The 27,605-nt window shown below is 40.6% G+C and overlaps 1 protein-coding gene across 7 annotated transcripts; it reads right to left on the bottom strand.

The window, feature by feature from the left end:
* Nucleotides 1-1,140: 1,140 nt before the first annotated feature.
* Nucleotides 1,141-27,115, bottom strand: LOC116926488 (circadian locomoter output cycles protein kaput). 7 transcript variants are annotated; one of them, XM_032933400.2, is made up of 15 exons: nt 26,642-27,115; nt 25,745-25,996; nt 24,841-25,454; nt 22,895-23,085; nt 13,987-14,132; nt 12,900-12,989; nt 9,136-9,342; nt 7,928-8,115; nt 6,826-6,932; nt 6,288-6,429; nt 5,250-6,199; nt 3,953-4,540; nt 2,746-3,166; nt 2,166-2,466; nt 1,141-2,077 (listed from the first exon to the last, which is right to left on the bottom strand). In XM_032933400.2, the coding sequence occupies exons 3-14, from the start codon at nt 24,894-24,896 to the stop codon at nt 2,199-2,201; spliced, it is 3,354 nt and encodes a 1,117-aa protein (XP_032789291.2). In that variant the 5' UTR covers nt 24,897-25,454; nt 25,745-25,996; nt 26,642-27,115; the 3' UTR covers nt 1,141-2,077; nt 2,166-2,198. The 7 variants fall into 7 exon arrangements, with proteins under 7 accessions (XP_032789291.2, XP_032789287.2, XP_032789288.2 ...); XM_032933396.2 differs by having other exon boundaries at nt 3,743-4,540; nt 26,642-27,111; XM_032933397.2 differs by having other exon boundaries at nt 2,166-2,463; nt 3,743-4,540; nt 26,642-27,111.
* Nucleotides 27,116-27,605: the final 490 nt, after the last annotated feature.

Here is a 27,605-nt window from a genome sequence, read left to right as displayed (position 1 = left end):
GCGGTGTGGGCAGTCATATAGTTTGCCCATCGAAATATCGCAGGCACGTGACTCAACCCTCTTTTTTTTTCTCTGTTGATTACCTAATCAAACAAACTCAACCCTAGTTTTCTCCTGAAAAGAAAGTTACGAAATTATGACGGGTATGTTTGTTGGTACATGAATTATCCACCGTTACGTCATAAATTCGGTTGGCGTAGTGAGCAGACGTTCGGGACCCCCCCGCAGTTGCTATAAATTAACACCGCACTTATTTCAACGGCATAAAAATTAAGGTTGGACTTAAAATTAAAAATAGTTTAACGTTCCAACAAGGAAAGCATGGCATGAGGTATATAATATCCATTTTATCTTGCTGGTTTTTGTTTTCTTTCTTTTTTAATTGTCACAACGAATTGGAGTAAGATCAACACAATAATAAGGAGGAGGAAGTGCAGCAAAATGATTTAAAAACAAAATTGTTATGTATAATAATAATTGTTTATAGCGATGGATATACGAGACTTGATATCGTGGGGTGTGTGTGTGTGTGTCATGATTCTTTATATATTTTTTCTTCCTGTTTCATCTTCTTCTTTCCATTGGGGGACAAGTACCACAGGAAAATGAAGTTGGTCGCCGCCATTTTGAATGTGAAGGACACGGGGGAGGGACATGTTCTCCTCTTCAACACGCAATAATAATCAATCAAAAATCAGAAATAAATGATCAAAACTGGCAATTATTAGCAAGAGAGGGGAATGTTAGAAATGAAAACCTCGTCAAGCAAATCAAAGCATTTTTTTTCTTATTTTCCAACACCACCCCCCACTGTTCCTGTCGCAATTGTAGATGAGCAGAAGCATCATCATACTTTTTGTTATTATTATGGCGGTGACGAGGCAATTCTTAGTGAAGATCGAAAGATACGAAGAGAAACGAACTTACATACGCACACAAACAAACAGAATCGTTCAAACAAAAATAATAATAATAACCAGCACCTCTTAGCGGGTCACGCAAAGCAATCACACAGGATACAAGTAACTCATTTTCCTCGCTAACAGGGAAGATTTAAAAAAAAAAAAAAAAAGAGAATCGCAGGAAGAAATGTACATTACACACCCACCCACACATAATAATTATTTTTTTTGTTTTAAGTCAGAAAAGAATTTTCTTTTTTTCTTCACCAAACAAAATTCTCAAACAAAACATAAAATACACGAATTGATGTACTAACATTCAAATGGGTTATAGGAGGAAGATTATAGCAATGAATTTAACCCCATTCTTTTTTGTTTTTAAATTTCTAAAATTAAATAGTAAAAAAAAAAAATTAAAGCGCGAAACAGAGAATTAACGGGGAGCCAATTATTTAGCAGTTTAGTTCTTATTATTATTATCATTATTTTTTTTTTAGATTGGGTTAGAAATCGTGGCAACTGAGGACGAGGGCTTATGATACGAGAAGAAAGAAAAAAACAATTTCATCGCGACAATTGACTAGACGCATCTTGTTGGTAACGCACGATGGGTAGAAACACAAATGAACCACGTCGTGTAAATTTCAAACGAGTCAGAAGATATCGTCAAATGACCATCGAGATTAAACCACGTTTCAATGGGATTAGGCAGGGATGGGGGGGGTTTCTTTCATCAAGTGAGACATCATTTCATTCGAGTTTACGTATTTTTAAAATTGAAAACATTTCAATTGCAATGTATGCACTGAGGAAATGTGGGGAACCGGAAACAAGTGGGGGGACGCAAGTAAACGGATGGTGTGAAATCACAGCTGAAACGGCGCTAATCAATCAGAGCAGTAAATGAATTCGTTTTACATTTTTCTTTTCTTTCTTTGTTTCGTTAAATAATAATTAAAAATAATAATAATAATCGGAGATCGTCCGTTCATTTACCAACATACTTTTTTGTGCTTCAAAAATGAAATTTCGATTTTTTTTGTTTCATTTCCAGGTTAGGAAGGCGTGGGAATTGTGGCTCAACCTTCAAATTCCACAGCATATTTTTAAAAAATAATAATAATAAATCCCACAGTCGTTATTGATTTAAAATTAAAGAATTAAACATTATGGATCTAAAAAAAGAAAACAAAACAAAAAAAAACACAAAATTAATTCATGAAATCTCAAATAATAAATTCAATTGCTTTTTATGTTATGTACCGATTCCGTGTTGATTGTTGAGTAAGGTGTTTGTCACCTCGGAGAAGGACAACAAAGGACTGCGGTCCGAGCTATTGCGATCGGATCCGCAAATGACGAGGTGCTGCTGTTGCTGCTGTTGCTGTGATTGGCTACGGGAATTGTGTTGCTGCGCTGCTGATGCAGCTGCTGAGCCGCCGGAACAATGGACGCCGTGGAGTGGAGATGATGAAGATTGCTGATGCTGGAGCTGCTGCTGGTGTACTGGTGTAGGACAGCAGCAGGGTCCTCCGCCGAGGTGCAGCTGATGGAGGAGGCACTGCTGTTGCACACACACACACATACACAAAGGAAGAGACTCGATTTCAGCTTTCGGCCAATTGAAAGTCATCCAGTTGACTTCCAACTGGACAAAACGCCTTTGATTTCATTTGTTCACTTTTCACTTTTCATTTCAACTAAAATTAGAAGTTCAATCTTTAAAAAAACAAACAAAAAAAAACCAAAAAAAATACGTGCCAACATGTGAGTCATGCAAATCACAAACTGAATTTGAATCAAATAAGAATAACAACGTAAACAAATGCAAAACGAAACTCACTGGTGCGGTGATTGGTGGTGGTGGTGGTGCGCATGGTGATGGTATGGGTAAGGATAATATTGATGTGGGTGGTGGTGGTGAGGTGCTGTGGGGTGGTGATGGTGCGGAGGCCAGGATACCTCGGTACTGCCGGCCACTTCGGCAGCGCTGGCCGCGGCCGCCGCACCGTAAAGGTAGTGGGGACCCACCCGTCCCCACTTGCAGGCGCTGTTCAAACTGCCGCCGTTGCTCTCCAGGTTGTTGTTGCTGCTGCTGTTGTTGCCTACACCGTTGCTGGCCTTGCTCACAGCTCCATCGTGTTGTTGCTGCTGCTGCTGCTGGACGTGATGGCTATGCTGTTGCTGCTGCTGGTGATGGCCGTTATAGCCGTGATGAGTCCCGTACTTTGTTTTGCCGATGCCCGTCTCCGATACGCCGCAATCTACGACGTTCAAAACATAAATTGAGGTGAAAAATCAAATCAAATCAAATCAAATCAAATGAAAAAGATTGTAACAAGTCAATTCGTCTAGACATTTTCACATTCGTACGCAGTCAATTTTTCGCCATTTATAAAACGAAACCTTAAGGTAATAAACCAGTTATTTTCATTTTCCAAAAAGAAGCGCAATCGGCCGCCAGGTGGACACGAGTTGTATGTTTTTCAAAAATATCTATACTTCTTAAATATCTTTACTTCTATATAATAGCTCTATATAGCTATTGGGCTATTTCTTCCGGCAACAAATCGCGTATGCAAATCGCACACGTCCTTGACTCGACAGATAATCATTTTAGCTTCTCCTCATCATCAAAACAAAACAAACAAAAAAACAGAGTCCTCAGTTAACTGGGAAAGGAAGAAAAAAAAAAAAAGGGCCGTTCCGACAAGACGGCGACAACAATTTTCGTATTTAAATGTAATTGCTCCCCCCTCCCCCCTCAAACTCGTCTCTCTGTATATCTGTGTGTGTGCGTGTGTGTGTGTGTGTGTATGTGCGTCTCAAAGTTGTTATACCTGCGGCATAAGCGGCGGCGACAGCGGCAGCCGTGGTGGATGTTATTAAATCGGCGGTCGTCATGGAGACAACAACTCCATTGCCACCGCCGCCGCTGTCGTCGTTGGCAGCCGAACTGTTGCTGTTGTTGTTGGCACCGAGTGGCGTTAGACCCGACGATCCCCACATGAGCACAGTCTGTCGGGTATCGTTGCTATTACTCGTCCCACCTGGATAAACTCCGCTAGCCGTCGAAGATCCAGACGACGACGTCCCCCCGCTAGAGTCTCTTCCATCGCCGCCGTACTTGTCCAATTTCAACAGCTGTTGTTGTTGCATCATTTGCTGCTGCTGTTGTTGTTGTTGTTGTTGGTCGATCGCTTTGCGCGAATTCGGCCTGGAAGCCGACCCGAGATTATTCCTCTGTTGTTGTTGTTGTTGTTGTTGATGGTGGTGGTGGTGGGGGTGATTGTTGGTGTTGTGATGGCCGTTGTTGTAGGGACTATCACCTCCGGCCATGCTGCTGGTGCTGGTGCCCGACGACTCTGACGATGGCTCCGTCTCGCCGGATGATAGCAGACCTAGGCCTGCTCCTCCACCACCGCCTCCGCCAGCTTGATGATGATGATTATTATTGTTATTAAGATGATGATGATGATGCAGACTGGTGAGACGACCCAAGCTCGACACACCTCCGCCAGTCGTACTCGTACTGGCACTGCTGACGTACTTGCTCTCGACAGCAGACGGACTACCGCCGCCACCTCCTCCGCCAGCTGGGCTGCTGTTGCTGCTACCGCCGTACAATTGGCTCATACCTGCAACCATCGTCGTGCGACGCCACACACACAAAATCAGCCACAGGCCGCACAAAATCAAATCAAAATCAAATATAAACTTCTCGTTTCATTGTAAAAACATATTTTTGTTTTTGTTTCATTTTTATTATTTTTTGACTCATGTGTGTCATCCGGTGTAGGGAGGAACCCCCTAGTAGCACATTGTAATAACGGGGCTGGACCGATATATTTCACTACATGAGCTAGGCTATTTTTTTAAATAATAATAATAAATAAAGAAGACGAATAAAAATGAACGATTGAAGCTGAGGCGCATCGTAAATCTTTGTGGGTTTCTCCAGCCGGCCGGCCGAACTCATTAATCTCGACAACTCTTTGCGTTGGTCTACATTCACCGCGTAATAAAAAAAAAATGTGAACTCCATTGCAACCGCCAACCGAAATGTGTTTTCAAATCAAAATCAAAACGCATTAAGAATTTCATTTTTCTAATATGTGGGTTTTCACACAAACTCATTATGATAATTATTCCTACACCCGAATTAAAAAGAGAAAAAAAGGGGGAAAAAAAGGGACGCTCGTCGTCATGACGACGGAATGAAACCTACGTATATTTTTAAGGCTTCCTATTGGCGAATTGAAAGCCAAGAACAAATTTCACTCGAAAAAAACAAATAAAAATCAAAGATAATCAAATAAATGAATAAGAATTGCGGATGAAACTTACCGCCGATAGTGGAATCGTAGCCGGCCGTCAGGAATCCGTTGGTGGTGGCGGCCGCGGCCGCGTGAACGTAGGGCGAATAGTCGGCCGCATAATATCCGGCCGCTCCTACACCGAGCCCTCGAGCGTAGGCCGCGTGGCCGTGATGGAAGAGATTGTGCTCGGCCGCAACCGTCGGTACGACGCCGATGCCGAACCGATTGTGATCCAGCGCGGCCGGCGAGCCGTAAAAGCTCTGATGCAAATTCTGCAGATTTTGCAACGTCGCGTTGGGTTGGTGGTGAGCGTGGTGGTGATGGGCCGCCAGCTGGTGGTGGTGGTGGTGGTGCATGGCGCTGTGGTAGAAGCTGTTGGTTGCGTCCGCGTGGTAAGGGACAGTGGCGGCCGCTGCGGCCGCCGCCGCCACCGAGGCTCCCGGGTAGACGGACGGCGAATAGGCCGTCGCGGCGGCTGCCACGGCAGCCGAGGCCGCGGCCGAAGACGCGGCCGCCGACCCCGCGCCGCCTCCGCCAACGGCCGTCGTCCATCCGGCGCCGCCAGCCAACTCGACGCTGTTGCTGCTGGCCGACAGGTAATGGACGGGCGAGGGTTCGGGCGGCGTAGCCAGGCCGTTGCCGACGACGCCGCCCGTCGACGCACAACCGACGCTGCCACTTTTCCGTTTCGTCCGGCAATTGCTGAGGAAGTCCCTCAGCTGATTTTTATATTTGCGCCCGATCTTCTGGGTGCCAGGCGGGTGGGCCGTCGCTGCGGCCGCGTGCGACGGCAGAACCGTCTGGCCCGTCGTGATCGACGTCGTCGTCGTCACCGCCGCCGCCACCGTCGTCGACACGGCCGAAATGGCCGATCCAGCCTCCTGATCCGTGAAGTAATTGCTCGTCAATCCAGCGTCCAGGTAACTGACTTTGAAGTCCATCGTGCGTTTGCCCATCAAATCTCGTCCTTCCTCCTCCCTATTGGTCCGTTTCGGCCAGAGACAAATGAAAAACAAAATTGAGGAGTGGCTCATTGGCCAGCGCTTCATTTTCACGTTCAAATTACATGAGAGGCCGGTGCGTGCTGATGATAAAGTCGGGTTTGCTGTTCTTGTAGACGAGCCGTGACGACGTCTGCAGCCACTGGAACTGCCCGTCTTTCGTTTGCAGACGATAGGCGATCAAGCCCGAAGCGCCCGTCTTCAGGACTTTTTTTTTTTTATTTTTTAAACAAACAAACAAACAAAAAAACAAATGACGATTACGAATTATTTTTTTTTTTTACCCCCCTTCCCTCCAAAATAAAATAAAATAAAAAGAAATTCATCATTTTGAAACCGACGGCTTTTGCCGCTGTTCCAGGTGACGAGGTCGATTTACTTTTATACTCGTTTTTTATTTGTTTTCTAACACGTCATTAAACGAATCGATCCATTTATTTCTTGTGGCTTTTTTAAAAATATATTTTAAACATCCCTGGCGGCCGAAAAACCGCAAACTACCTCCACAACAAAAGACTCTTGGTCGCTTTTCCTTTGACTCGTTTCATCATCTTGAAAAGAAAAAAAAAATAAATAAATAAAAGAAAAATGTGTTCAACTCACGTTCTTGGTGGGCGCTGGCAACGTAGGACAAGTCGTCGAAATGGACCAGATCGTAGCCACCCAACGACGACAGTTCGGCGTCGCTGTGACCTAAAAGGGCTTTGCCCCTGCGTCACGAGGAAACACATTTCAATACGAATCAATTAACTTGAAAAAAAATGAGTTTAAGGAAGGAAAAAAGAAAACAATTTTTTTATTCATATTTGCATAACCAATCGCGTGTTATTTCCTGAAAGTTACCGGATACGAGGAAGGGGGGGGGGAACAAGATTCGAATATTCGATACTGAAATATATTATCATTTGATTCCCTTTGATGCGAAAAATGAATATGATTATATAGGCCTCGATTTCACGTCCAAAAAATTGGGGGGTGGGGTTGGGTTCAAACAAATCAATATCGTTTCACCTGCAAGGTAACAAAAAAAAAGGCCAGCAATTCCGTGCGCAATGGATGTGGTCGAATCGATCAAACTATCGAGTTAAAAACAAAACAAGGCACAAATCTAGCAGTGCGCGTGCTCTACTGACGGCGCAACTCTTATCGCATTGACCCCATTCACTGTTCACGCGTGATGAATTAATAAGCGATTCATTTTTCCCGACATAATTTCCCCCCCTTTGGAATATTTGATTCGATTATTTTTTCATTCTTTGTGTCTGCAAATGTTTACATTTCGTGAATTTCAGATAAACGGCCATTTGCGACGCGTGAAATATTCAAAGAGGCTGCCGGCCATGTCGAGCAGGTGGTTGGCATTCTCTCGTGAATAATTGCCGATTAACGAAAACGCACATCACCACAAAACAGTTGGGGGAGAACTGCATCCAGCCGGCCAAACTTACAACAAAAAAAAATCGATCGCGTCCCCCGTGCGTTCGACTCGAAAAACAGCAGGTCGTGTTCCCGTCGGGACTGGTCCCGCGTGATTTATTATTTTTCCTTTTTTTTTTTTCTTGACCCATCACAAATGCCATCCTTCATTATGAATATGCATCAAGTCTCACGAATGAAGCGTTTCCCATCCATTTTTTGTTTTTGTTTTTGTTTTCACCATCTTTTTTCTGGGGGTTGGGTTGGTAGGTAAATGCAGGTGACTCACCTTTGATCCATGGAGACGAGGGCGAGGTCGAGCCGATGTTTGCTTTTAAACATGCTCTCCTTGTGAGGCAATTCGAGTAGACTCGGAGGTCCGAACGGAGTGCAGATGGCAAACAAGGCCAGCGGAGGCTCTTCCATCTTGCGGTTCTGGCCGTGCAACACCTTCACACGACCCCTGATATCGAGTCTCTATTTGTTTTTGTTTAGGCAGGGGCGAAAGTTGAAAGAAAAACAAAACAAAAAAGATGAATCAGATTTTGTTGTTTCTTTAAAAAAAACATCAATTGTTCCATTGTGCGTCTCTGTGCGCCACCAATTAGCATACAGAGCTCAAGCACGACGCATTTCATCTATACGCGTCTATAGAGAAGAAGATCCGATGGCAATGATTGCCTACAAAGAAGAAAAGAATGTCCGACAAAAGAGGAACACGATTCCAAAAATTCTTTTGTGTTGTATCCCCCCATTTTATTTCGGTTTTTCTCTCTCTTTTTCATTATGAAAAAAAGACCAAGATTGAGAGGCAAAAAAAAGACGTACGGGCTTTTGTGTGTGTCACACACACACGAGAGAGAGAAGAAAATTACGTGAATGACGGATGACGTTGCATCGGGGCAGCCTCTCTTCTATTGATACACGCAGAGTGGCTGCGCCCTTGGTACGCCGAATCGAATTTTTAATTCAAAAACATCATTAAAAAAAAAAAAAAAAAAGAAAAAGGAAAATGACTTTCCTTACAGGTACGGCACATAGAGACGCACAAGAGAATGAGAACGAAGGCAAAGAGAAATGAGTAGAGTAAGCCCCCCAGTCAATAGCGTCCCGTACTTGTCTGACCTGCCCACTCGAAAAAGGTTATACCTGTAATTACAGGGCGCGCGCACACACACACACACACACATTATTTTTTTGTTTCTAGCGCTCCTGCGTCTCATCTAAAATGAAATCCCCCCACATTTGCTTTTACACAAGAAGAAATGACGGCAGACTGTGTGTTTGTCTTGGACGCGCCTTTCAAAAAAATGGAGGGAGAAACACATTTGAAAATAAAATAAAATAAATAAAAATACATAAATTCTTGACTGATTTTGTTAGCGTACGTGTGTGTAATAATTATTGATCAAACTAACCGCCGGGCCCATGTGAAGCGGAACGAATTTCGAAAAAATTCCAGCAATTTCTCAAACGAAATGGAAAAAATGGACGTACCAGGAATCCGGACGTGTTGTCCAGCAAGCAGCGGAAGCGGACGGTGAAGGAGCGTTCGAGGATCATGGAATTGTCGGGTCTGAGGGCATCAAGCAGCGTCAGTCCGGAATCGGCCGCCAGTTGAGAACTCCACGTCAACTGACGTTGCAGCTCTTCACGATCTTCGGAATGGACCAGCTCGTAAACCGACTGATGCACCACGTCCGACTGTCAACAAATCAAACACAAGGCGACATGATTACGATAAGAGGCCGTGTCTGATCATCTTGTTTCAACGTCCGTCATGTTGCCGACATCTCTCTCTCTATTCATACGAGCGCAATAAACAAAAGCCGACTGAATTACGATCGACTTTTGGATTTGGTTTTCTTTTTTTAAAAACAGCCAGGGCCGGCCGTCTCTCCACAGAGGGTCGTCCATTGGGCCAGGCTCCTCTGAATATGTAATAGATATACAGTAAATATAGCGGAGGACACCCCGCTACGGACGATTCCATACCACATAAATCGAATACGAACATTTTCTTTTTTTTTGATTCCTTACTCAATCAACTGTGATTTGTTTGGACTGCGCACCAATCGGCTCTCTCCACTTTGCGTGCGTAAATAAAACATTGACACGCGTACGCATCGTAAACGTCTTGCGCATCTGATTGTCAAGCATTTCTTGCGTCATTTTTCACGAGGCCATTTTTTGTTTCCCTTTCGAAACGACGTGATGTTGATTTTATACGCTGATTACGACATTTTTATTAAAATGTCGGCCATCTCAACTTCCTTGTTTGTTTAGATTTTGTTTTCTTTTTCTTTTTCCTTGGCCAAGGGGGAAAGAATGAAAGGGGGCCCTCCATTTCCCACAGCCAAAGGGGGTAGGAAGCCCCCGTGTGTGTCTGTGTAAGAAAAATATCAAAAACCGACATCTTCTCTCTTGTTTTGCCGGCACGAGAATCAGCGGGGCAATCCACAAACAAAAACACAACAAGAAAATTCAAAAAATAAAAAATAAAATAAATAAAATAAATAAATAAATAAAGAATGAGGTGGAGGTGGAGGAGGAAAACCGCCCGGGCCGATTTTTATAGCCTCGCGGCCCGCAACGGGGGGACTTGTTCCGCTTTTCTTTCCGATTCTCTTGCTGTTTAGTCCTTTTATTTTTCCTTCAAAACTGTTTGTACAAGAAAATCTTTTTTTTTTTTTAAACAAAGACATTCGATTGGAATGTCGAAAAATAAATAGAGATGTTTGTATGGATGCACGACGTGACATCTCCCTCTCTTTGAAAAAAAAAAAAGGATCTTGCTCCCCACACGAATCCTCCTGAATTTTCGAGTCCAATTTGCATGGCCAACCAATCCAATAAATAATTCCCCTCCCCCCCCCCTTTCTGACGATACGCACAAAGGAATTTATTTCAAACTTTAACAACGACGACATACAAATAAAAGAAATAAAGACCTCAAAAAAAGAAACGTGATCTATCCAGCAGCGATTTGTTTACACATTTTTTTTTTTTTTTCAAATCTTCTTTCACAAAAAAATAAAATAAAATGTCCCGTTGCGATGCAGCTTCATTATCGACTCGTAGACGATTCAATCAACAAACATATTTTCCCCTCCCCACATCACTTTAAAAAAAAAAAATGGGGGGGTTAGCGGCAAAAGTCTGAGAACTAAAAAAAGAGGAAAGAAAAATGCGGAATCTTTTGATTTAAAAACCAAAAATAAATAAGAAAAGAGTGGAGGGATCGTTCGTTGATGGATCACTGCATGCGAGTAGTATAGGAGCAGAATGGAACACAACGAAGCCGGTAGCACATACACAGTGGGTATATATATATATCTTATCCCGAAATGATATATTGTACATTCAAATGTTTTGTTTCAGAATGTTTTTTGGGAAAAAAAAAGAAAAGATATTTAGCCGTACGGAAAAGTGCTACTCGACGGCAAGCCGCCGACAGATCCTTTATACGTTACACACAACATTGAGATGTGAAAGTCGGGACGCTCGTCATTCCTATCAAAACAAGAAAGAAAATGCGGGAGCGGAACAAGTCGGCGGTGAAAATGCGCGGATGCTTGAAAAATAAAAAATAAAAAATGAAAATTCGTTTCCTTCTTGATTTCGAATGGGACCTTCTCGGCTTTGCTGTCAGTGATCTATCCCCATCCATCCATCTCTACAATCTCGCATCGCCCAGACACGGATATCCAATCCAATTTCATTCAAACATTTTTTCGTGTTTCTTTTCTTTTCTTTTTTTGATATTTGAATTTGCCGCTGACGTGTAGTAGCAAACGAAAAGATCCGTTTCCCTACTGGATCTCTTTCCAAAATAGAAACATCAAGACATTTTTTTTTTCAAGAAAAACGCTACTCCTTCAATGGATGGGGAATTCAAATGAAGAAATTCTGCGTTACATTTTACATCTCATCCGTCTCCTTTCCTCTTTCTCTCTCCGATCAGAAAGAGACGACGCCGGTTTTTGGTTGGTCTAGCGGCGGGGGCGTAAGCTCCACCTTTTATTTAGCTCGGACCCCTCCCATTTGCCTACGTCGCATAGCGCACCGCAAACACGACGCCACCCGCTGATGCGCTCGCATGAAAAACACAAAATCCATCGGATGGGGTTTTCATATTTTTTTCTTTTTCTTTTTTTTTTATATAAAGAAAAATATTGACGTCGCTCTATCTTCCGTCTATAATAATAATACAATAGCTGAAAATATAATACACACACACACACAAAGTTTGTGTGTGTGTACAAGAGTCCACCACCCGCTTCCCTCCCGTTTCTTTGGGGGGCTCTTTGTGTTTCGTTGGTGATAATGGCGACGTGGCACGCAAGACAACGGTGGAAATGTTCTATTCTCTTTTTCTCGTCGTCGTCGTCGTAGAGATATATATCCGTCGAGCTCTTGTTTCCGTTGCGATGGATTTAAAAAAAAAAGAAATGGGGGGAGTGGGATTGTCAACTGGCGGAACGGACTTTTCTCTTCCAACAATCCGGAAATAAAGAATCGACTTGGAAAAGTCATGAGAATTTTAGAAAAAAAATTATGAAAGGAGAATCAAACGATGTTGCAACGCGCACACTCAAACATGATAACCTGCCTATACTTAAATATAAAAACATAAATCTATACGTCGTTAAGGGAAAGCCCGCGTCGACGATTCCCCAAGTCGGACATGCGAGTGGCTCGTTACACACACACACACACACACGGAAATATTTATTTATTTAAAAAAAAAAAATAAAAAAATTGTAGGAAGAAGAAAACGAAATGATAAAGAAATAAAAGGGGCTTGACCATCGCAACCGTTGAGAGTTGGTTTGAAAATGATTCAACTCTACCAACTCTCCATTTCCTAAATTCCCCCCCAAAAACAAAAAAAAAGGCAAATGGATTAAGTTGTTGCGATGCGATCGAACGCCAACGTGAAATATCCCTCCCGTCAAAGAAACAAAAAAAAATGTAAGAGACGAGCCTTTAAGCTGTCGGCGGTTGATGACGTATGTCTACATCTGATTAACTCGGCTGACCCCACGCCCATCAAACTTGCCTTTCACCTGCGTCCGATCCTACCGCGTACCATATCCCCCCACCCCACCCCATCCGTAAATTGCAATTCAAAATATCATTTCCCCCCTTTTTTTTGTTTTGTTTTAGATACAATCACAGAAAGACATCTGCGGAGCGCGGGCCAAACCAAAATGGCGCTAACAAGGTGATTTCGAGAAGAGAGAAAACAAAACGCAAACCTGATGGAATCCCAGGTAACTCTCGATGGTGTGCGTGGCGAAAAAGACCTCGCCGTCGCTCGTCAAAATCAACAGGAATCCATTCAGAGCCTATGGAAATGATGCAAACAAAATCATGATTTTTTTTTTTTCCATTAAACTATGAATAAATAAAAAAAATAATAAAAAACAAAAATATGCGACGAGTAGGCGCGGTTGCAATTGACTTGATTCCTCATTAGCATACGCAATTAGCGACACGATTGTTTGGGGGCAAACTACTACAACGAGGAGGCAAATTATTTCGAAAAGAAATGGCCGCCGACGCGCAGAGATTGGTCCGTTCTTCTTATTTTCTGGCCGGCCAAAAACAAATAAAACAATATTCATATAAATAAAACCAGCGCCGGCGCAAAAACCGTTTAGAACATATTGCATATCCCATTTTTCCTCGTGGACATTACGTTCAATACTCGTCCCCCACCCCCTTTTTTTTTTTAATATAAAAGCCAAACTGAATTGTTACATTTCTACATCTATTCAAATGTGTATATACACATTTATATATATATTTCTAGATACTACAGAGTTAACAGTGTGTATCCCCCCCCCTCTTGTCCAGCAAACCCCCCCCCTCTTCATTTTGGCTGGCCGCTGCTATTGCAGTAAGGCAAAATGTATACGCACTACAATTTTTCTTTTTGTTTCGTTCCTAATGACATCGTGTCACGCAAACCATAACCTCCCAACACACACACACACGGAGAGTATATATATAGTGCACACTATTATATAGCCCTCCTCCCCCTTCCCCCTTCCACTGGAACATTTTTTTTTTCCGAACCCCGGGAGGAAAGAAAAGGAAAAAAAAAGTCGGGCACCGGTAACATACCAAGTGCCGCTTCTTTTGTTTTTCGATTCCTACTACCCCCCCTTGCTCACAACCTGGTTGATAAGAGCAACAAAACAAACAAAAAGAATACGATGGTAAGGGGGTGGACCAACGAGCGACAAAAATCAATAGGATTGTTGTCATCAGTTGTTGGGTGGAGGGGGAGGTGTAGGGGGAGTTGGGCTGGTAGCCAAGTACTGGAACGATATTTCATACCTGGAGGAAGCTTTCGCCATCGAGAGACGGCGAGTCGAAGATGGTCACGTCTCGATTGCGAAACTGATTGTCGTGCAACAAAAAATGGCCTCCGCCGTGCTGTTGATGTTGTTGCTGCTCACCTTTGATCCCCTTATGGCAACTGACTGCCAATTCAAAAACAAACAAATCAAAATTAAAACCGAATTCAAACACGTGACAAGACGAGCAAATCAAACTGATAAAACATCACAGCATTAAATCTCAATCATTTTTTTTTTCGATTCACGTTCGACATGACCGTCGTCCACCGTCTGCTGCGTTACGTAACCCGCCGACGGTAATGACAGGTACTAACCAACCCTTAATTTTATTTTCTCTTTTTCTAAGGAGTACAGTCGATTTCCAGCATTATTTAACAGTACCCCAGCCCCCCGTTTTTCTTTTGTTCGTTACGTCCGTTATGGAAACATTGAAATTATAAAGAGCCTCTCCCCCCCCCCTTCACGTTCTTTTATTCGTATATTTCCATATCTTGGCTGGTAGATCAGACGTCAGTCTCTCAAAAGGTAAAAACAAATGAAGAACGGAAATCCTTAGAACAACTCGTTTTTTCCTTCTTTTTTTTCTGAAGTTGCACCGGTCAAACCGCTCCCGAGTAAAAAAACAGATAACAAGAAAAAAGAAAAAATGGCCGTTGGATCAATTCATTCATCATTATCTCCTCCTTCTCCTTCGTTTTTTTTTTAAAAGAGAGTGATGATCATTAGTCAGTGATAACTCACGCCACTTTTTTCTTTCTTATCCTCATTGCCCATTTCGATTGTCAAACAGCAGCTCCTTGTTGATCTTGACCACATCATAAGACACTGGAAAAACAAAAACAACAGACGACGCCAAGATCTTTCCCTCCCTCCCACCCTCCACTGCAATGACGACAACAAAAAGGGGCGAGTTTGTGCATGGTCAAACATGTCACCACAATCGACACAACTTTTCAATCATCTTAAAATGTCCCTTTGCTGGGGCTGTCTGTCTGTCCATTAGATAAAAATCAAGAAATCTATATATTTTAAAGAAAAATTCATCAATAACTTTTGAAAAAGGGAAACGAGAGGGGTAGTAGTGATGGAGCCAACTGATTGCATTGACACGACACGGTTCTCTCTTTTCTTTTCTGGTTTGTGCTAACGACATCCAAGAGTCTTTTTTTTTCTTTCTTTCCTTCAATAGGGTGGTGGTTTTCAACATGACCATACCCGTTTTTCTTTTGTTTTTTTATGATTACATCTTAAATCCCCCCCCATAAGAGAAGAAAATGAATAATATTTTCAAGTCATTATCATAAGCAAAAAAAGGGTGTAGAGCTGCTAGTAGTAGTAGTAGTAGTAGTAGTAGCTACCGGATAATGAGGCACTATCGGAAGAAAGAAAAGAAAGGCAAAATATATTTGAAAATAAATAAATAAAAAAAATGGGCAATCGTCCATAACGATTGCCTTGCCTTTCTCAAACATTCATCATCATCTACATGAGAAACAAGTCGAAGCTGTTCTTCGGTAGGAAGCGAAAAGGAGGTGGTGGTGGTGAGTGGGTGGCTTGGCCCGTCACAGCAACAAGTTCCATGTCTTCGGCTGCTGGAAAATGATGAATGAAGACAAAGAATATCTAGACAAGCCTCCCCACTACCACCACCACCAGCCCCACCAAAAAATAAAAGAAAAATCCTTAAGTCTTGGCAATCTGATTTCACATGCAGCACATCTCGCTGTCTACTTGTTTTTATTTATTTCTGTAGATGGCCGTCGGGGCCTTAACCATTTTCGGTTCAACAACTTTTCCCCCTTCTTCTCCTTTCGAAGGGGAGGCAAGTTTAAAAGAATAGGCAAATGAGGTTGTGGAAAGAGGAAAGAACCAAAAAAAGAAAGAAAAGTCGATCATCATCATCATCATCATCAAGTCTTAGCTACCGTATATCTGTTGCTACAAGAACAACAGTAGCTGAGCCCTCCAATCGGTCATTGGCGATGATAATCATTAACGTACAGCGTCGTCGATTGGGGGGCGCCAACATTTGAATTTCTGATTCATTTTTCGTTTTTTTTTTTTTTTCTCGATGCAAATTCGGGGCAGATGAATCTTGCGTCATAATGGGAAAGAAGCTACTGGTCATTTCAAACTGGGCAAATGTTTTTTTTTTGTTTTTTTATGCAGACGGAACCCCAAAAAACAGTTTTTTGCGTTAATTAAAGAGACGACCGCCCAAGATGTCTGCGTCCTTTTTAAAAATAATAATATTTCAAAGAAATAGAAACCTATTTTTTAAAATTCTTGTTGAAAAAAAAAATTCCTGTGGCAAACGTTTAAAAAAAAATGCGTTTGTGTTTTGTTATTGTGACAAGCAAAAGCGTGAACAATCAAAAATCCACAGGGGTGTATATAAATAAGTAGCTAAACTCGTAGGATTCTTTCAACCCAAACAGAAAAAGAAAAAAAACAACAAGAAGCTCTTCTTCAAAAGGAACACTACCCTTATTTAGAAAATGGTGATGATGATCAGGGGCGCAGAGAATCCAGGTAAAAAAAAAAATTTTTAAAGAAAAAAAAAAGCGAGACGGCACAGACAGTTGGAGAATTGAAGAGGGGTGGAAGATGATCATCATCGGTAAAGGCAACACACACAGAAATGGGTAGGGGAATGTAACGACCTTGCCGCACCGTTCCTTAACTTTCAAAAAAAAAAAAATAATAATAATAATAATAATAAACAGACGAAAGGTAAGAACAATGGAGAGTGAAGGGCGCGCGCAATTTGAAATAACACAACTTCAGAAGCGCCCTCTTGACTCTTTCCAATTATTTCTTCACTTGTTTTTTTTTTTTTCTTTCTAAAAAAACAACGAGGGATGAAGGTAAAAGAAAAAGAAAAAAAAGGAGAGGGGAACTACCAAGGTACTCCTCCTGGTGAGGCAGCGCCCCGGTAGGTATTACACACACACACACAGGGCAACGATTAGATGATTGCAGTTGACATGGCCAGGGACGTGCCCGTGGGGCGGCTATGGAACGGAGAACAACAACAACAAAATGGCAGTCGCATCATCATCATCATCTTCTTCTTCCTTTTCTTTTCTTTTTTTTTCGTTTGAAAAATTTTTAACAGAAAAGAGTGGCCAGGTAAAAATAATAATATGCAAAATTAAAATGACACAACCCAACATTTGAATGGGAACATAAATAAATTCATTTGACTATCTACTGGCGGCGATCACAGAATGTCACCTGTCACTCAAAATGAACCACTAAAATAAAATAAAATTATTTTTAAAAAAGGGGGAAAGTGCATACGTTTTCAACGTTGCCAAACCTTTCACCTCTTCGTCATTCAAAACATAAAAATGTGGGAGACTTAAAAAAAAAAAAAGATAAATAAATAAATAAATAACTCGAATGAATATCAACAGAAACTACACAACGCCGGGAAGGTGTGAAAAGTCAAAAACTAAACAATAAAAACAGAAGAAGAACGGCGGCGACGACTTATTTATCCCTTTCTTCTTTCGGCTTTATTTATTGTTATTTACCTTTAGTCCAACAAAAAGAGAGAAAAACACATTGAACCCTATCCCCAATTTTTTTTTTCGACTTCTCCCCCCCCCTTCATGCGTCGGCAATGGCGACCGATTTACAGACACAAATAAACTCAAAGGAGAGAGAAATATTTCTTTTTTTTTTTCTTTCTCTTATATAGTTTAAGTGTGTGTGTGTGTGTGTGTGGCAGTACCGCAATGATTGCCCCGCCGATTTATGAACATCCTGGCGCCACTGTTTTTTGTTTTTTTCGTTTACCTTCCAAAAACAAAAAACCCTCATCTCTTTTCTTTTTTCTATCTACACACATGTTTAAAAGAAAGAAAAAAAAATTATCCCAATACAATCGTTACGAAGAGAGAGAAAGAGGTAGGGTTGTGATTTTATGGTTTCAAGAAGATTGGAGAATGGGAAAAGAAAAATCTTTTGAATTACGGATGGAACCAACCCCATAGACAGAAACAAAAATAAAAATAAATGTAACACCTTGCGAGCTCTCAAAAAGAGCCCGGAGGTGTGATGAACTTGTGAGAGAGACAAAGAACCAACAGGCCCTTGAAAGTCGATCAACAATTTCGGGGTTTTGGCAACCGTGAACTGATGAAAAGCTTCCGGTATGGCCAACGCTTTCCCTGTTATCCAACTGTCGATAAGTCCTCACAAGATTACACACACACACACACACACACACCGAAATGCACCCAGGGTCAAACAATCAACACACACAAAAAGGGGGCCAATAAGCGAAAAAAAAAAAAACCTTTTTCTCTTGTTTTGGGGGTGAGGGAGGAGGTAGTTAAGAATGAGAGAGGGTGAAATCCGAAACCCCATAGTCAAAGAGGATGATACCGGTGTTTGGTGCATTTTCTTATTTGAAAGCTGCCAAAAAAGAAAGAAGAAAAAGGGAAACGTTTCGTTGGATAGAAAAGGCGTGGACTTGATATAAACCAAAAATGTTGTTGCCGCCTTTCTCTGCGCATTCGCCTCCTCCTCTTCTAAATGTGTGATTTAACTGTCGGGTTTTTGTTTGATGCGTTCCAGTTTTGTTGTTTCATTTCATTTCCCTCGCGAGAAAATAGAAAAAAAAAAGAGACTGAACCAACTACTTTAGATTTTTTTTTTCGTTTTGTTTTGTTCCCACACATTTGCCATCCGCTGGAATAACCGACATCCGCCCTTCAATCTTTGAAACGACAACAATAAATTTCATTTCCAAAAATGGCCCAAATCGAAGAACAAGATGAAAATCAATTTCAAACATTTTGATTCGACTCAAGGTCATTTAGTTTTTCTCTAATTTTTTACTCAATTACATCTTCATTGGATTTCTTTTTAAACTACACGTTACCTTGGTAACTTGGGCTAAACAAGAAATTGAAATTTTTTGAATGCGCCGACACACGGTGACCTCCCGTCGCTATAAGGGACCGTTAGTTTCCCCCACCCCACCTTTTTTTTTATTTTTTAAGACATTAATTTTATTATTTCCCCTCCACAAATGTCATCACCATCCTTTATTTAATTCAATTGAAAAAGAAAGACAACAATCTCCGGTATATCTCATAACAGACGTCAACACTTCCGGCCCTGTTTTGTCATTTTCTTTGACTATTTCAACAACAAAAATAAGAAGAAAAAAGATAAAAAAAAAAATAAAAAAAAGGAGGGAGTCTCTGCACAAGTTATTCAAATGTGATGGGCACACAGAACCCGCAGGTGCAACAGTTCTTGTATACTTATATGCCCCCGCAGCAGACAGAGAGAGAGAGACAAGTTCCTCTAGCCTACAGGGGCCCTCTGCTAGCGCCCTCTATTATTATTTCCCCCCCCCCGCTCCAACTCTCTCTCTCAACCCCCTCAGTAATGACACGTCTTCAAAAATGAGAAAACAACGGCTACCGTTTTTCTTTTCTTTTTTTCTCTTCCATATCGGGAGAAGAAAAAAATAAGGAAAGAAAGAAACAAAAAAAAATTCGTGATTATCCCGTTGGGCTGTTGGGAACACGGTACGGGCGAGATGGAACAAAAAAATATTACCATTAGATTGGAATTAATGTTGGGCAGGCTATATTGCCCCAACAACATTCGGATGGGAATTAAGTAAGGAGAAAACCGATCGTGATGGATACGAATCGAGTTAGTTCCCATCTTTTCTTTAAAACAGCCCGATACAAATAAGTACTGGAATTGCATCTGGATAAATACAATAAGAAAAAAATGCCTTGAGAGATTTTGAAAAACAAAAAGAAAAAAAAATTAAATCCTGATTAAAGGAAGCCTTTCAAATAAGAAGGGGGTTGGGGGACTACACAAGACTTACGCGGGAATGTTAACACTAAAAAAAAATAAAATTCCCATCCGCGTGTCGATTCCGCAAAAGCGGGGGGCAGGGAATGACGTAGAAATTTGTGTGTTTTAGGTTTCGTGTGTGTGTGTGTGTGTGTGTGTAGAAAAGAATTGCGCACGAACAAGAGAAACAGGGAGGGGGCGGCAGCGATAGGGTTAATCAAACAAAAGAGCTTACGGCTTACGTAGGGAAGAACAACACAAAAAAAAATGGATCCCCTTGTTTCAAAGACAAAAATGTTTTGCGTAAGGTTTCACAGACTGCGTTAACAAGTCAAATCGATCGAAACAAATGACGTTGTCGCCAGTGAAACACACACACACACAAAATGGCGTCCTTCATCTTGGCTAATTTGCCTCACAGCTGAAAGGTGTGTCTTCCTTTGGGCGTCGCACACGCCGTGATTGATGGCACAAAAATAAGGAAAAAAATTAATAATATTAAGAATTTACCTCGCATTTCTTTGAGCGGATTGGATAGAAAATAAAATTAATCCTTTTAGTAATTCAACATGATGATGATGGACTCTCCACAATTGGCACAACGCAATTTTGGCGGCAACTGAGTTTCTTTTGTTCTTTTGGCAAACAATCAAAAAAATATCTTCAATTCGTTTAACTTTTCAATAGGGAAGCCTCTACAGGAACGCCATCTTGAAATAAGAGTGATGTGATCAATTACGAAAACAGTCTACTTTTTTCCTTTAAAAAAAAAACAAAAACATTTTTATGAATCGAATTTAGCTGCTGACGAGGATGAAATTACGAGACCCACCAACATGGAATGTGTCAACAAAATGGCAAGGACGAACGACAAATAAAAACCCCACAAAAAAACGTGGTCAGCTAAAGATGGAGGCCGGACGATTTCATTTGTTTCTCAAAATGGCCACTTTTTGTTTTGTTACCTGAAAGTGATTCTCCCAGACCAACCGCAAAACCATAACACCAAACAGGCACTCTTCACAATCACGACACTCTATCACATTACACACGCACGTAAAAGCCAATTCCTTCCACTTGAAGAAATTGAACTGAACCCTGCACTCGTTTCACATGGCGACAATGACTTGCAATTTTTTGTTCTCTTGTTCAAAAGCTATGCGACGTTGCAAAATCATGAATTGTTTTTTATTTTACCAATTAATTCAATTTAATTATTTTTCTTAAATTGTCATTTTATTGAAATAACGACAGATAAAAAAGATAATTAAAATAAAATAATTACAAGTTACACATTTTAAAAAATTATAATAATAAAGAATAATAGGCAATGTGTGATGACTTTGTTGCCAAACGTGGCACACCCTTTTTCGTCCGTTTGATTACAGTCTTTTACATTTTCTTCACCATATTGATTCGACGAAAAAATAATAAAATGTGGGTTAGGCTATCTTTTCACTGCTTGTTATCACTATTGCTTCTTTTTTTTCGTGAAAAATAATATTTCTCATTTTTTTTTTTCAAGCTGGGGCGGAGAAGGGGGAGGGCAGGTAAAATATTTTTTTTTTTTAAATAGAAAAAAAGAAAACAGCAGGGAGCCATCCCCACCCGCCATGGGGGTCCGACACAGGCCAGTCAACCGCTCACCGGGTGGTTTCTTATAACATCATCTTTATGTTTCTTTTTATCTATGGTCGTTGTATAAAAATTTCAACAAAAAAAAACTACTACTACTACTAGTATGCATATTATACATCTCAATTTCGAATTATCAAAATAGAAAAAGAAATTCATGAAATTGTTTCGTTTTTTTGTTTGTTTACCCATTCTTTAAAAAAATAAAATAAAGAATGTCGCGATATTATTAAACGATTATCTTCTTTTCGCTTTTTTTTTTCTAAATCTTCTTTTGTTTATGGGATAATTACACCGCGGCGGAACTATGAAAGATAGTTCAAATAAAAGTAAAGAAAACAAACTAAATAGCTCATTTTCAAAGTTGCAAGCTCTTGCCCCCACTGCCCCAACTACACGTGTTTTAGAAATAAGAAAAAGTTAATTTTTTTTTGTTGTTGTTCCCCTCATTCATCATGGCTCTATTTGGACATGGTGCGGTACTTTTATACAGAACCCCCAAAACAACAGCAACAACAAAAACTGTTGCGTGTTCTAATCTAATTATTTCTCTTCCGTAAACAAAATTTTCAGATACAAACATATCAAAAAAATGTTTAAATTTCTTTTTAAACATTTTTTTGATATCGTAATTCATTGAATGAAGAGGGGGGGATCAAAAAAAATAAATGTATAGACATTGAATTGAATTTTAAAAAAAGGGCCAACGACTATGCCAGCATCAGGTCTTCATCAAAGAGTTTGTGTTCGTGTGTTAATAAATTCACGGCCCCGGAGAAAGAGAGAGAAAGAAGACAAGCTCCACCCAACAACTTGATTTCATTATGAATAGTAAAGTAAATTTAGATGCCTATATAAATCGGTCGTATATATATACGAGCTGATTGTGTCGGCTAAAGCTACCGTCATTTTTCAACAACAACAGCAACAAAAAATAGAACCCGAAAAAAAACTAAACATTTTTAAATGTAAAGAAAACCCGGAAAATTCAATTTCAATCATCCTGTCATCAAAAAAACAACAATGGAAAAATGAAATTTCATTATTTGAAAAAAGAAAAAAAATTAAAAATAATAGCACACAACATAAGGGTAGTGGGGTGGATGATGGACGACTGGCCCGTTTGTGAACGTCAGTGCGGAGCACCTTGACACGTAGATTACATGGGGATGTTTTGCCCCATCATCAGACAACTCTGGTTATTATCCCTTTACTTCTTGTTCGTATCTGTTTGTTTCTGTCATCCAATTTTTGTTGTCTTTTTAATTTCAAACGAAAATCGACTACGCAATTCAACGAAACTCCTCGAGCGTCCGTCAAATCTTCAAAAATAGAGTTATACAAACGAGCCTATTTGAATATTCTTTTTAAGAAGAACATGGAAAAACAATTGAGGTTTGATTTTTTTTATTTACCTTGAAAATAGCTCTTGGTGCGCAGGTAGCTGACGGACAGCCTCAAGATGGAGAGACGGTCCAGTTTGGAGAGGATGGATGCCTCGTAAGGCAAAAGACTGGCCAATGTGTCCAGCTCGGCATTCAGTCTCTCGCGATGCCGTTTACTCGGATTGCTCTTACCTGAGCTCTCCTTCGGTGACGGTTTCAAACTAATTCAAACAAAATCGAGTTCGTTAATATTTTGTTTTGGTATTAGAAGAAAAAATGTTGCATATTATTCCGACCGTAAAAAAGTATAGACCACACACTTCATTAGCATGTAAATTGGGAGGGATGGGTGGACGTTAAACAAAAAATATGTAAGAAATGATGCGAACCGCACCACACACACAAAAAAAGCGGTGAGTTTGTACTTTGCGGTTCATTATCACCTGTCTTGTGTCAATTGACCAGTCTCATGTAAAAAAAAAAATTGAAGTCAAAAGAAAAAATTCTAATTTCACCGACGCCATTATTTCGGACTAGACAACCATATTTGGCCAAAGTTAATGCATAATCAGTTTTTTTTTTTTTACTCGTATGCTGAGAATAGCGGAACTTCATTATGATAATAGGAAAGGTGTTTTTAGGAAGAAACAAAAAAAAATCAACCTCCTACTTGACCTGACGACCAGAAAAATACATTAATTCTATGCAAAATCCCCCCTGAAATGTTCGTTACACACTTTTCTCTTCTTGTTTGGCTTCCAATAAATCGCCAAGAAAATGGGTTAACTCCACCCCTTCGTGTAAACTTTTAGACCCGACCACCTTCCACTTGTCAAAAACAAAAATATCGAGGCTTCCAAACGACGACACGAGCGATTTTGTTTGATTCAAAAAAAAAAATTTAAACAAATACTCCCAACAATTTAACGACGTTGACTCAAGAGGTCACATCTTTCAAAGGTAAATTGTTTCAAATCTTTCGTATTCTACGGTGGGCCATTTTGAATTTTTAGCACGCAATACCAAAGTTCTTGTTATCGCACGTCAGCAGAGGAAAATGCCTCAATTTATGCGTATGTTCCTAACAGCGTTGCCATCGTCTAGGCCAATCAGTCAAATTTCCAGGTGGAAATTGTTTCTTTGCCATCATCGAAAAAAAATATATATGGGGCGGGAAATGTAGGCCTATATGCAAATGACTATGCGCATCGGAGCATGAACATAATGACACTAATTTCTTTTATCCTGCACACCTGCGTTATACACATACAATCGACATGGTAACAGATCATATAAACGACACGTAAGAAAAATGTCACACCGAAGTGATGAATGTCGATCCTTTTTCTCAATGCCGATGGCCAATTTCTCTCCATTCATGCCGAAACAAAAGGGAAACATTTTTTTTTTTTTTTTGTCTAGAAATAAAATATAATTTACGAGTCTCAAGGAATAGGAGAAGCCAAATTTTTACAAGTTACGACAGGGAGGGGGAGAAACAATAACCTATATCGGTAGCTCCTGCCTATTTAACACAGGTAGACATCCCTCGTTAAAAGAGGCCGCTGTCCGTCAAAAAGAATATAGAACTGGGAGATGCGTACAGAAAAATATGTCAAAACAGCTGATTCAAATCTACTTAAAAAGAAAAAAACAGATGGGCACACTTTAAAAGAAAAAATAACAAAGTCTGCACGTTAAAGGCTTCTTTTTTGCTGTCCAACACACCAAAGAAGGGGTTATACCTGTACAGGTAAGAACTGAGCACATATCGGATTCGGTGTAAAATTACAAGGGGTTCCTCCCAGTCGGTAACGCGTCCAATGTTCACAACAAAAACCAAGAAAACTAAAATTCTCGTCTCCCGTGTTCCCCTCCCTCTCATTTCTTAGGTGCTGATCCTATAGATTTATAAGAAGCTTTTCGGCAATGGGATTGCGCGTCTCATTTCGATGGAAAAATAGGCCTCGTCTTACCTTTTGCCGTTGCGACGCCGACGCTTGGTGGCGTACACGGTGCCCAGTTGATTCATTTTTCGAATATCAACTAACGCGGGTAATAAAATCACAAAAGACACTCAGAGACACTTTTATTTTGTTGATTACACACAGGTGGATAAGTGCTGGAAGGACTGGTGTAAACCGAATCGAAATATATTCCACAGATACACACACACACAGAACACAGCAAAACACTTTGACACTTACACAAAACACTGCACGACACGGAACACACGAAGAACTGGTTTTCGTGTTTTATTTTCTGATTAGACACCAAAAATTCCTTTCAGCCGAATCCCAACATGTTTGAAAATCGTATTTGTTTAATACATTTTTTATTTTCTGTCGATAACGTAAGAAGAAAAAAAAATGTAACAGATGAAAACACTTTCCACAGTTGCCACTTCAGTTTAAGCTCCGTGATAATCAAAAGCGAGTGATTGTCTTCACCTTTTGATGGGTTCTAACCGGCTGTGATGCATCGTGAACCAGTTATTGTTGAAACGAAAGTCACTCGTTCAATCGCACCTGAACGAATCCTTTTCTTACACTTTTCCAGATGCACTTGAAATTCTGATTGCAGGTGTCCACTGAAATTGTCACAAACAAAATCTCGGTATCATTGTGTTAGGCAAAAAAATTCAACTATGAGATATAACTAAACAAGAAACAGCGTAAAAAATAACAAAAAAAAGGGGGGACGAGCGCGCGCAACGGAGTGGTTAGCGAACCCTTCCAGCCGGCAAGAGGCCGCAGAGGCCATTAACTGTTTGCCGTCCCTTTTTTCCCTCCCTTTCATGTCAGCTCAGCAGCGCCAGCGCGGGCAATACACGTAGGTTAAGGTAGGGAAAAGAGGAAAAGAAAAAGTCTATATACTCACCTTGATTGATGATCCCTCCCTTCCTATTCTTCTTTTTCTCCTTTCCTTCTTTTTGTTGTTTCTCTTTCAATTTTTTTCGTCAGCCTCGGCAAATCCCCGAGGCGACTCCTCCCTCAAGCCACCTCCTCCTGTCATGGATCGAGACCAATGGGCGATCGTATTTTCGGCCACCATCGTCCGTAAGGGGCGGAGACATGGGCGGAGATTGTTGAGCACCTTGTACAGTGATGGAGGGCGGGAGAGTAGGCGTGGCTAAATAAGATGACTGCTTATTTTCTTTTTTTTTCGGTTCTTTCTTTTCATTTCTCACAATAATAATAGATATAGAAAAATAGGGGCTGGCACGGCGGGTGCTCTATGGCGCCGTGCCGCATAACTTTCTATAGACGATTATTTTTATTACATTTTCGATATGGTTCTTGTGTTTAATAGAAAAAAAAAACAAAATAAAGTTTTTTTGAGATAAATCAAACGAGAATTCTTGGAATGCCATTGAATCTGAAAATATTCAAGTTTGATTCATTCCCAAATCAATTTCCCAGAATGGACCGTTGCTCAAAAATAGAACTCGAGTTTTTCAATTGGACAAAAATAAAACGTGTTGCTTGTGGAACTGAAAATTGTGTAAATGGAGACTCATCATCAGCTGTTTTGAATAGAAAAAGACACTTGCACGCAATGCCAATTTCTTTTTCTCTTCAAACATTTGTCTTTCGTGATGATGATCTCTCTAGATACACGCCGTAGGCTATGCCCGTAAAAACAATTGCCAATCGTGTCCAACACAAACACCGAAACGAATTCGATCGAAATCTACATCGTTTGTTCCAATAGGCCTCGAAAAAATTATTTCACATTGCAGTTATCAATTTTAGTTGAATAGAATTAGAAAATCACCTTTTATTCTTTCCCCCACCACCACGTGTGTATTGCGTGCTGCGGACCGCTGGGTTTTTCAGCCATCAAGCAAAAAGGGTCTGTCCATCTGCTTAACTGATGTTCCAGACTGAACATCCGGAATCTTTCTGCTTACTGGTGATGCGCAACGAGACAACCACTCGAATCAATTGGCCTATAATGTATAGGATGCTGAAGACCCCCACACAGAACGAGATACAAATCCCACTGATGAGCGGCGGCCATATTAGCAGTTCAATCGATAGTCATTATCGATATTAAAGCACAATGTCTAAAGCTCGTGTGCATGGGCCGAGGTAAAAAAAAAAACACACACTAATGAATGAATCACGCAATGCATAAGCTGCTACAATTCCTGTGAAGGGATAAAAAAAAAGGAAATGTGTATTATGTATAATAGAGGGCGTACGATCAGCCTAAGGGTAAATAGATATTTTGCGGTCGTAATTAGATGGATTTGCGTGATGCTGTAGCCTACATAATATGATCTCTTTACATGATGGAACTTGTGATGATTTTCACAGATGGATTATTGTATAATTGCCACGGGAAATTGTGGCAGCACGATCTGATTTATTAGACTAGGCAACGTCTCACCATAATTGATTAAACGTCAATGGCTGTCATTCAGCCTTTTTTTGTTTAAAAGACTTGAGAAAAAATGGAAGAAGAAAACCTCAACAATAAAAAAAAAAACACGGCAATAACAAGTTTTCCAATTACAAGTTAAACACAGGGTTTGTTGACTGTAAGGACATAAACTATTTTCTACGCACATTCGATTACGACTGCCGCTGCACGTCTGTTGTTGCGTAAAACGAGAAAATGTTGGGGAACATTTCTCTGCGTTGTGGTGTCCCTCCGTAATCACAACTACAGTCATCCTAATCAGATTAAAAGATTAACTATTTTTTTTTAGTTAAGCCTAAATTAGCATTAAAGT

Source organism: Daphnia magna, linkage group LG7, assembly GCF_020631705.1.
Source record: "Daphnia magna isolate NIES linkage group LG7, ASM2063170v1.1, whole genome shotgun sequence".
Lineage (NCBI taxonomy): Eukaryota > Metazoa > Arthropoda > Branchiopoda > Diplostraca > Daphniidae > Daphnia > Daphnia magna.
The sequence above is the reverse complement of the archived record's forward strand: the minus strand, read 5'-3'. Positions and strand labels throughout refer to the sequence as shown.

What these genes read in the sequence shown, in the direction of transcription:
- LOC116926488 (XM_032933396.2), bottom strand. Translation starts at nt 24,896, where the DNA reads ATGAATCAACTGGGCACCGTGTACGCCACCAAGCGTCGGCGTCGCAAC. An exon ending in ACAACACGTCCGGATTCCTG is followed by an intron (nt 8,116 to 9,135) that starts GTACGTCCATTT and finishes AAAAACAAATAG; the next exon opens with AGACTCGATATCAGGGGTCG. An exon ending in CACCACCAATCACCGCACCA is followed by an intron (nt 2,467 to 2,745) that starts GTGAGTTTCGTT and finishes TGTGTGCAACAG; the next exon opens with CAGTGCCTCCTCCATCAGCT.